The sequence below is a fragment of the Stenella coeruleoalba genome (assembly GCF_951394435.1).
Source record: "Stenella coeruleoalba genome assembly, chromosome: 3".
Classification (NCBI taxonomy): Eukaryota; Metazoa; Chordata; class Mammalia; order Artiodactyla; family Delphinidae; genus Stenella; species Stenella coeruleoalba.
This window is the reverse complement of record NC_137148.1, coordinates 109517586-109528880: the sequence shown is the minus strand read 5'-3', so window position 1 is coordinate 109528880 and position 11295 is coordinate 109517586. Positions and strand designations below refer to the sequence as shown.

The following is an 11295-nucleotide window of genomic DNA, read 5'->3' as shown; positions in this document are numbered from 1 at the left end:
TCAGGTATGAAGTTTGGGTGGGATGAAGCCCATCTCCAGCTCCAGGGAGAACCAATTAGTATACCTCGTACCCCTGGCCACAGTTCAAGGGTGAACATGGGATCAAGGGTGAACAAGGCTAAAATCTTGGACTTTTAATTGAGCAATCAGAAAAACACAATTTGCTTTCTCCTGAGGCTCATGAAAAGGGTACATATAGATTCAGGAGGTTGAACATCATCTTGGGTCCACAGTGACCCAAGAATGGGTCACTGCCTGAGAATGAAGACAATGGTCACTGAGGTAAGCAACATAAAGGAGCCTCCACCCTGGATCATTTGGTTGTATGACTAACAAATCCCCCATTTGGCTTCAGCCAGTTTGGGTTCGGTTTTTGATCACTGGCAACAGAAAGGACCCCGGTGAACACAACTTGACCCAGCTAAGTTTTGATGGTCTCTGCTCTAATCACCATCTTCAATCACCAGTATTTTCAATTCCTTTTAAGACAGATCAACCTGGCTACAACTGCATTAGAGTTTACTTGACGTGAAAAGAAATTCTCAATATTTACGTATTTTAGCATAAAATTCTATTTAGTGGCTTACATTATACTTCTTTTTACACAAATCTTTTAAAAGGAAATTCAATCTTCTGATTTTAAGAAATGCAAATGTGGGGCAATGATGTATCCACCTAAGGATTTTCTTTTGTAATAGAAAATGTTTTTAAAGGGATTTAAATAAAATAGGGATTTTTTATTATTATTAAAAGATAAAAGTAAAATTATTTTTTAAGGTACAGGCATTGGAAACAGTTTCACTATATGCCATTATTAAGCATTCTCTATCTGATTGTTAGAAATTATTCATTTCCTCAAAGAGAGAGAATAAATTGGTTGGGGATGAAATCTTGTACTATGCACTTTCTTTGCCAAGGCAAACGCTCAACATTTCAGAGCCATGAGAATGCTTCTGCATTTGAGTTTGCTGGCTCTTGGAGCTGTCTACGTTTGTGTCATTGCTGTAGAAAGTCCCATGAATAGACTGGTGGCAGAGACCTTGACACTGCTCTCCACTCATCAAACTCTGCTGATAGGTGACGGGGTAATTTTCTTTTTGATTCCTACAGTCTTTAAAATATATAGGTAATCATTTGTGGTGGCTTATTTTTAAAGATCTGTCATTAATCATGAAATTATGAGAGTGTTAGTACTATATAACTGATAACCACATTACTAACAAGAATTTTACTAAAAGTTACGAATGCTAGAGTGCTTTAAACATGAATGTATTTTCTTTCCTTTTCAGAACTTGATGATTTTACTAAAAGTTATGAATGCTAGAGTGCTTTAAACATGAATGTATTTTCTTTCCTTTTCAGAACTTGATGATTCCTACTCCCGAACATACAAATGTAAGTTAAATCAAGATTTGATAAATGATTGAGTGAATAAGTAAATTTCATATTTTAAGCTATATAGCATTAGTTATCACTGGAATGATTTAATTTTCTCCATTTTGTTTTTGTGTGTGTGGATGCAAATGTATGTACTTATAAATATTAGGAATAACTTTACAAGTAGAATTCATTAAACAAGTAGATCAGGCCCTTTGGTGATGTTGTCAGTTCTCCATCTCAAAGAGCCTCATGTAAGGCATTCTTTTTTTTTTTTTTTAGGTATTTAATGTCTTTTTCTTTGCTATATGCTTTTTAAAATTTATTTATTTTTTAAATTGAAGTATAGGTGATTTACAATGTTGTGTTAGTTTCAGGTATACAGCAAAGTGATTCAGTTTTATATATATATTATTTTTCAGATTCTTTTCCCATATAGATTATTATAAAATATTGAGTAGAGTTCCCTGTGCTATACAATAGGTCCTTGTTGTTTATCTAGTTTATATATAGTAGTGTGTATATGCTACTCTCAAATTCCTAATTTATCCCCCCCCCCCCACCTTTCCCCTTTGGTAACCATAAGTTTGTTTTCTATGTCTGTGAGTCTGTTTCTGCTTTGGGAATTAGTTCCTTTGTATCATTTTTTAAGATTCCACATATAAGTGATATCATATGGTATTTGTCTTTCTCTTTCTGACTTCCCTTAGTATGATAATTCTAGGTCCATCCATGTTGCTGCAAATGGCATTACTTCATTCTTCATTCTTTCATTCTTCTTTTATGGCTGAGTAGTATTCCATTGTATATATGTACCACATCTTCTTTATCCATTCATTTGTCAATGGACATTTTGGTTACTTCCATGTCTTGGCTATTGTAAATAGTGCTTCTTTCCAGAAGAATTCCATACTGGGTGAGAGGGGCCTCCTAGTCTCCATTCAACTCTATCTATGGCTTTCCTCTCACTCTCATGTCTTTCTGAAAGTTTAGCAAGTTAGATTTATATTTTTAAAATTATGGTCAGTAGACATTAAAATATACAATGAATGCCCTATATTAATATATGTGTCATTTACACATATTTAAATTATTATGGCCATATAATGGAATTGTATACATTTGGCATATGTCATGGTTGTATTAAAATGTAAAATATATGATTTCATTAGTCTAAATAGAATAAAATTACCAGCTAGAACTACAAAAGGAAACTCATGGGAGCTCAATCAGTATTGTAGTTGCATTATACTTCCTAAACATTTTAATTTCGGTTAAGGAGTTAATTTATATCATTTGTAAAACTCCTCAGTAGTTATATAAACTTTATCTACTTTTGGAAATTATAGCTCAGTGTGAAGTGGTTTGCCACTTGGAAAAGGAACAAGTAAAATATTCTTTGGAGAAGAGAACTCATGTAAACAACACGACTAACTTCTGGAACTAAATTTTTATACCTTGTTTTGATTATTTATAGTTTTTAAATCTTCCTCATTTAGCACGAACTATGCATTAAAGAAGTCTTTCAGGGAATAGACACACTGAAGAATCAAACTGCACAAGGGGATGCCGTGGAAAAACTATTCCAAAACTTGTTTTTAATAAAAGAATACATAATAGACCTCCAAAGAGTAAGTTAAAAACATTTAGTGGAAACTTAAGTATATTTGTCTGGCTCTGAATTGACAAGAATTGACAGTTTCCTACAATACTTACTGTCTACTCTTTTCACAGAAGAAGTGTGGAGGAGAAAGATGGAGAGTAAAACAATTCCTAGACTACCTGCAAACTTTTCTTAAGGTGATAAACACCGAGTGGACAACGGAAAGTTGAGACCAACCTGTCTCACTGTAGCGAAAGATTCTGGAGGAGAAGAAGGATGTTTTACTGCAACAAGGATGAGGGCCAACCAAGGGTGGGGCCTTAATATTCAGTGTAATGAAACTTCAGAGGCAAAGTAAATATTTCAGGCATACTGCTACCTCACACAGGCAGAAAGTATAAAAACAAAATATTTGAGCTGTATTTCAGATATCAGAATCATTGAAGTATTTTCCATCAGTTTGCTCTAAGCAAAATAGATATATACTTTTATCTATCTTATTTAACATAACATTCTGTAAAATGTCTGTTAACTTAATATTATTTATGAAATAATTGAGAACTTGGAAAATTAATATTTATTTCATCTTAGGCTATGTTCCAATAAAACAAAAATAGACAACTCTGGTTCAATTTGTTGCTGGCCTTTGTCTGACTTCTGAAGTGAGCACAGTCTGTGTGAGAACACGCCAGGTTTGGAGAGCATTCCCATCTTCCAGGTGGCAGAAGTCGCAGGTTGCTAGGCATACCATGGGTGGATGAGATCTAGCAGGACTTAGTGGGGAAGGGGGTAGCAGGGACATGGGCAGGGGCTGGAGCCTGGTTTCCTCTCCATGGTATACCCAGAGCCTAGGTTGGTGCAGGTAAAATGGGAGGTGATGAATGAATGATTATAAGGGCCTTCCAGAACTGGCCAGAGAATTAAAATGAGTTTCACGGCTTCCCCTGGGGAGGAGGGCAGTGTAGGAATCTGTATCTAGGTCTCTTCCCAGCCTATGAGAAGAATGTGGCAGGCCAATCCCACTGCCAGTTTGGGGAAGAAACGCTCCTTGTGGAGCCCAGAGCACTGTGACCTGGGGGTTCTTCATCTCACCTGACTTTGTGGCATAACAATGATCAGAGAAGCACTGGTAGACAGTTATATTGGGGAGGCTGGGTTCTAGAGGTGCCCACCATCTGTATTCCCAGGGGCAGAGCAGCATTAGGCAGAACAACACTCCAATCTGCCTCTTTATGACTATCAGTACCATAATTGGAAGTTCCTCCGCTTGAGGAAATTTCTTAAGGATTCAGAAAATACGTTCTTTAAGATATATTTTAAAACTGAGACCTGGAGGAGAGGCCCAGTAACAATATTCAGCTATGCCATTAATTCCTTCCTTTGCTTACTGATCACAGGCCCTACTGCATGCTGGGAGACAGTTGTGGCCATGTGCTACAGGGCCTTACAGATGGTGCCATTACCCTGGGCATTATCTGCATAGATTGCACGTGTTGCGCTTGACTGCTTGTGTGAAGCAACTGCTCCTACTGTTTCTGGGTGTGGGAGAGGGGCCAGGGCAGTCAGACACAGATTCCCAGGTGGGAGAATGCAAGTCCTTTTGTGCAAGAAGACATATTTCCCTTCCAGCACAAACACAGGCATGGTAGTCAGCACTCTGCTGTGACTTAGGCTCCCAACTTGTGCACCCACCAAGTCCCAAGAGCTGGGGCTGAGATGATGAAGAGGTGTCAGCACAGTACTATGCTGACTGTTCTCGAAACTGACAGCAAACAGGAAACTCAATTTGAGAAGAGACTCAATGTCAATTTAATTCAATTCAGCAAATATTTATTGAGCTCCCATATGTTCCAGGACTGTTCTAGGGACTAAGATTCATCAGTGAATAAAAAAGACAAAATTCCCTGCCCTTGTAAACATATATTCTCTCTCAAAAAAGGTCATTTTCTAGCCAAGATACGGAAGCAACTTAAGTGTCCATCAACAGATGAATCGATAAAGAAGATGTGGTGTATATATTGATATATATGTACAATGGAATACTACTCAGCCATAAAAAAGAATGAAATTTTGCCATTTGTAACATGGATGGACCTGGAGGGTATTAGGCTTAGTGAAATAAGTCAGACAGAGAAAGACAAATACTGTGTTATCACTTATATGTGGAATCTAAAAAGTTAAACAAGTGAATGTAACAAAAAAGAAACAGACTCACAAATATAGAGAACAAACAGTGGGGAGGGGAAGGGGGGCAATATGGGGGTAGGGGATTAAGAGGCACAAACTACTATGTATAAAATAAATAAGCTACAAGGATATATTGTACAGCACAGGGAAAACAGTCAATATTTTATAATTACTATAAATGGAGTATAATCTATTATACTCCATAATAGAATTTTGAAAAATTTGGAATCACTATGTTGTACACCTGAAATTAATACTGTAAATCCACTATAACTTCATTAAAATAAAAGTAAAATTAATTTGGCAGGAAAAAAAAAAGTCATTTTCCCACTTTTTTATCAAGGTCCAATATAGTTATTGTGGATTTAAGGCTGGAATATCCTAAAGTCCCACTAATGAACTCTTACCAATCTACCATCTTAGAGAAGCCGAACGCAAACAGGGCTGTATGAAGCTAACCAAAATGGGAATTCTTAGACCCACCAACGATTTTTAAGGCAGAAACAATGATTCTCCAGCTGATTCTACTTTCCCTGTAAAAACAATGCCAACCAGATTGTCCCTGGATAGAAAGAGTGGGATTCTTACAAGTTATATCAACTGCTCCCTCACCTAGCCTGACTACTGTGGGGCTCCAGAACCTAGGGCATCAAAGGAGAGGGATTTGGCAGGCTCCAGGTTACAGGAAAGCTTTCATGAGTCGTGCTTTTCCTCTCAAAGCTTATCCCAATAAAAGAGCATCTATTTGCGCTCTGTCTTAGTGATGTCACTGTTATTGCCCAGTGGGAGGAGCCAGAGTGAAACATTAGGTTGGTTTTGGAGGGCCACAGAGGAACCTTTCCAGAGAACACCTCAACACAATGCATCTAAAACCAAAGTCCCTCTTTGTAATCCATCCTCATCCCCTCAAACCTGCTGCTGCTGGTCCTCCTTGTCCTTCTTTCTCCTCTTCCTTTGAGGTTCCCTATTTGGCTAACATAACCATGACTACCTTCCCATCACCTTTCTGGAAGACTCCCTGACTTTTACCCTCTGTGCCCTTCCATCCACCATTCAGCCTCTGAAATGTCTCTCCAATTCCCCCTCTCCATCCCCGCTGCCTCAGTTGAGGCCCTTGCCTCTCACCTAGACTCAAGCCATCACCAGCTCCCTACTTTAGGCTCTCCTCATGACTGTCAAGTCAGGGCTTTTGATAAAATACACTCACGGCCATATGTCACTTCTGGGCATAAAAACCTCTGGCTCTCAGGTCCATCTCCTTCACAGGTCATACCTTTGTCCCCTCCAAGCCCTGCCATTCAGAAATACAGGCATCTCTCACTAAACATTGCTGGCAAGAAAATGCTAACCAGGAGCCTCATTCTCATTATTTAAATGCGAAAATTTTTCATGCATTACATCTCAATCCAAAATCCTCAACCAATTTTCCAAGCATAAAACACAAAACACAGGAAAATTCCTGTGTATAAGCAACAAGCTAACATGTTAGTTGTAAAATATTTTAAAATTTATATTTCTGTATTTATTTATTTAATAAATTGTGGTAAAATAAGGATGTAAAATATTTAAAACTGTACTTCCTGATCACTAAACCATTAATATGGCCTCTTTATCCATATAACATGATACATGTCCCTTTAGTTCACATTCAGAGCCTTTCCAATTGTCTTCTGTGAACTTTGATATGCTACCAATATATTTGGAATAAACCTAAAGGCTTTCTCTGTTGAGCTCCCTCCCTCATCACACTTTGTTTAAAAATGCATTGAGTTTGGGGGACATATATCTAATATTTTCCCTATGTAAGTATTGGTAGAAAAGGATTGTATTGAAAGGCATATATGTTCTTTTTTTTCTATTAGTTCTTTATTACAGATCTTTTTAAAAATATTTATTTATTTGTTTGTTTGTTTATTTATTTTTGGCTGTGTCGGGTCTTAGTTGCGGCACGTGGGATCTTTCCCTGTGTTGTGCGGGCTTCTCTCTAGTTTTGGCATGCGAGCTCCAGAGCATGTGGACTCTGTAGCTGCGGCCCGCAGGCTCTCTAGTTGTGGTGTGTGGGCTCAGTAGTTGCCCTGTGGCATGTGGGATCTTAGTTCTCCGACTTGGGATCAAACCTGAGTCCCCGGCATTGGAAGGCAGATTCTTAACCACTGGACCACCAAGGAAGTCCTGAAAGGCCTATATGTTCTATGAAGAAATATTCTACGTGGAAAACTGGGGAGAAGTCCTCTAGGGTATGCTAGCTCTTATTCTTCCCAGAATACCCAGGAGTTTTTACACCTCTGTGCCTTTGCCCATACTGTCTCAGTACATCTGTCTTTTCCCACGTGGGGAACATGCAATTGCCCTTTGGATGTTTTCATCCATCCCTCTATCTTGGCTGTCACAGTCTGGCTCCAATACTACCTCCTCTTTGATTCTCTCCCTAGCTATTACTCCCAGCAGTATTAGGTGTCCTGCATTACTTTGGACATTCCTCTGTCAGAGTTCTTGTTTTTATATTGTAGTATTTTCAGATCCACCTTATACAACTCTGAATATGTATCAGTCAGAATCATCTAGATGATGCTATAGTAATAAATCACCTCTGAATCCCAGCAGAAGGACACAACAAAAGTCTCTTTCTTAATCACACTATGGGTGTGGTCTGGGCAGCCCTGCAGAGCTGCTGTCCTCCACGTGTTGGCTCAGTGTTCCAGGATGCTTCCATCCTATGGTACTGCCATATCAACAACTGCTGTTGCCATTCCCTTGGAGAATCACACCTCAGTTCTTATAAACTTCCATTTAAATCACATTGGTTAGATCAAGTCACAGTGCCAAGAGTAACTTCGAGGGGTGGGGGGAAATACAATTCTCTCATGTGCTCAGAAAGACAGGAGAATCAGACATGTTAAAGAGTAACACTAATATCTAACACAATAGACCCTCAACAGATGTTCGCAATGTTCCAATGTTTTGTCAAGGGAGGGAACCAAACTACCGTCTACTGACTGTTTACTGTGGTTAGGACTTCCTTAGACATTTTATATCACTATCTCAATTAATTCTCATCACAAGCCAATGTGAGATAAAATTATTCTTTTTTTATGATATGGAATCAAAGGCTCAGAGAGTTTAAATTATTGGCCAAGGTTACACAGCTAATAAGTGATACAGCTGGGATTCAAACCCTGGTATGTCTCATTCCAACCCTCCCATAATTTCTTTTTTTTTTTTCTCCCTTAATTTCTGAGGAAGTCATATTCTCTTGGCCTTAAGAAATCAGTGAAGTAGAAAAGAAGGCTGATCAACTTATTTACTCCTTTAAAAGCCCTGTCTCTAAGTTCAGTCACATTCTGAGGTACCAGGCATTAGGGCTTCAACATACAAATTTTGGAGAATACAATTCAGTCCATAATACACATTAAAAAGAAACATTTTCCTCTAGCATCTGGGATGATACAGAGGCTTACCTCCACAAGGAGCAGACAGATCCCATGTTCCCTCCATTTTAGGAACCCACAGAAGTTAGAAACAGCAGGTTGTACATCTGAAAAACAAAGTGCTGACACACGTGTGGAAAAACCAACTCGGGAGGCCCCAGGGTTTTTCTGATGTACTGCATCATGGACATTCCCACAAAGTAGCTTCTGTGAGGGCCTCTCAGGCAGGTCAGGCGAACCTCATGGCACCCTGGTATGTGCCCAGCCCCAGAGCCAGAAGCTGCACTCCCCTGTGGGCCCAAGTCCTGGTGAGTATTTCTCACTGAGAAAGTTCCCTATTATAGGTGACCCTAAACAAAGTCCAAGGCAAATGCCAGACGGCTTCCCTTCCTTCTACTCTGCAATCCATTCTCAGTGCTACTTATGAAACAGAGCTGAGCAGCCATTCCTCAGGATCCCCAACACCCATAGGAAGAAGCCGTAGGAGATACTGAGGATAAAATGAGAACATCTCACGTGCATCTAATCAGAGTTCCAGAAAGAGCAAAGAGAATGGGGAAGAGGAAGTATATGAGGAGACAATGGCTGAGAATTTTCCACTGTTGATGAAAACACCAATCCATGGCTTTAGGACATCTAGTCAATCAAACATGATAAATTAAAAGAAACCAATACCTAGATACATATAGTAAAAGCCTAAAACATCAAAGGGGAAAAAAAAAACTTAAGAGCAGCCAGAGAGAAAAGATAGATTGCCTACAAAGTATATATAATTAGAGTGAGAGCTATTTTCTCAACAGCAAAAAATTAAAGCCCAGAAACAGCACAATGTTATATTCAAAATGCTAGAAAAAACTGTTAATCTAGAATTCTACGATCAGTGAAAATTTCCTTCAAAAATAAGGATGAACTAAAAACATTTTTTTTAAATTGAGTTTACTTTTTAGGGCAGTTTTAGGTTCATAGCAAAATTGAACAGAAAGTACAGATTTCCCATATACTCTCTGACCCTACACATGCACAGCCTCCACCACTATCCACATTTCCCACCAGAGTGGTACAGTTTTTATGATCTATGAACCTATACAGCTCATCATTATCACCCGAAGTTTACATTAGGGTTCACTCTTGGTGTTGTATGTTTTACAAGTTTTGGCAAATGTATAATAACAAGCATCTGCCATTATGGTGTCATACAGAATTCTTTCACTGTCCTAAAAATCTCCTGGCTCCACCTTTTCATCCCTCCCTCCCTCCTAAGCCCTGGAAATCACTAATATTGTTACTGTTTCCATAGTTTTACATTTTCTAAATGTCATATGGTTGGAATCATACAGTATGTACCCTCTCCAGATTGGCTCCTTTCACTTAGTAATATGCATTTAAGGTTCCTCCATGTCTTTTCATAGTTTGATAGTTCATTTCTTTTTAGTGCTGAGTAATATTCCATTATCTGGATGTACCACAATTATTTATCCATTCATCTAGTGAAAAACATCTTGGTTGTTTCTAAGTTTTGGCAATTATAAATAAAGCTGCTGTAAATATTTGTGTGCAGGATTTTGTGTGGATATACATTTTCAACTCATTTATGTAAATACCAAGGAGCATGATTATTGGACTGTATTAGTTTTTATTAGAAAATGCCAAACTGTCTTCCAAAGTGGCTGTACTGGGGGCAGGGGGAATTGGATGAAGGTAATCAAAAGGTACAAACTTCGAGTTTTTAGATAAATAAGTACTAGGGGTGTAATGTATAACATGATAAATATAATTAACACTGCTGTACATTATGTATGAAAGTTGTTAAGAGAGTAGACCCTAAGAGTTCTCATGCCAAGGGAAAAATTTTTTTCCTAGTTCTTTAATTTTGTATCTATGTGAGATGATGGATTTCACTAAACTTATTGTGATAATCATTTCATGGTGTATGTAAGTCAAACCATTATGCCGTACACCTTAAACTTATACAGTGCTGTATGTCAATTACACTCAGTAAAACTGGAAGAAAAACAAAATCAAAAACAAAGTCACTGTATCATTTTGCATTCCCACCAGCAATGAATGAGAGTTCCTGTTGCTCTACATCCTTCTAGCACTTGGTGTTTTGGAGTTTGGCCATTCTAAGAGACGTGTAGTGGTGTCTTGTTATTTTAATTTGCAATTCCATAATGACATAAGATTTTGAGCATTTTTCATATGCTTATTTGCCATCTGTACCTCTTCTTTGGTGAGGTGTTATTCATGTCTTTTGCCCATTTTAAAATAGGCTAAAAACATTTTAAGAGGAATAAAAACTGGGATAAACCAATAAACTCTCACTAAAAGAACTTTGATAGATTGCACCTCTGCAAGGAGAAAAATCATCTCAGAAGGAAGGTCTGAAATGCAAGAAGGAATTACCCAGTTACTATTTTATACAGGATGATATTATTTTCCTCCAGAAATGATTTATTTCACTTTAGCATAAGGACAGGCCATCTTAATTTAGTCTGAGATGGGTGATAGAAAGCTGGGCTTTGGTTTTAGCAGACGGGTTTATTTTGTTAGTTCTTATTCTGAGAGTATAAGTCTTCAGGGGTCCCAACTGAAAACCTGGCAGTATTTACAGGAAACCCACCTACCTGGTGGGCACTGAACTTCCATTTTTGTTCCATTTTACCCATGAGACCGCCTAAAACTCTGCTTTATCCACAGTCC

At 38.2% G+C, this 11295-nt stretch overlaps 1 protein-coding gene across 1 annotated transcript; it reads left to right on the top strand.

Moving 5' to 3' along the window:
- Positions 1-941: 941 nt before the first annotated feature.
- Positions 942-3715, top strand: IL5 (interleukin 5; the record flags this gene model as incomplete). The annotated part of the gene is made up of 4 exons (XM_079918286.1): positions 942-1085; positions 1363-1395; positions 2877-3008; positions 3112-3715. The coding sequence occupies 4 exons, from the start codon at positions 942-944 to the stop codon at positions 3208-3210; spliced, it is 408 nt and encodes a 135-aa protein (XP_079774412.1). The 3' UTR covers positions 3211-3715.
- Positions 3716-11295: the final 7580 nt, after the last annotated feature.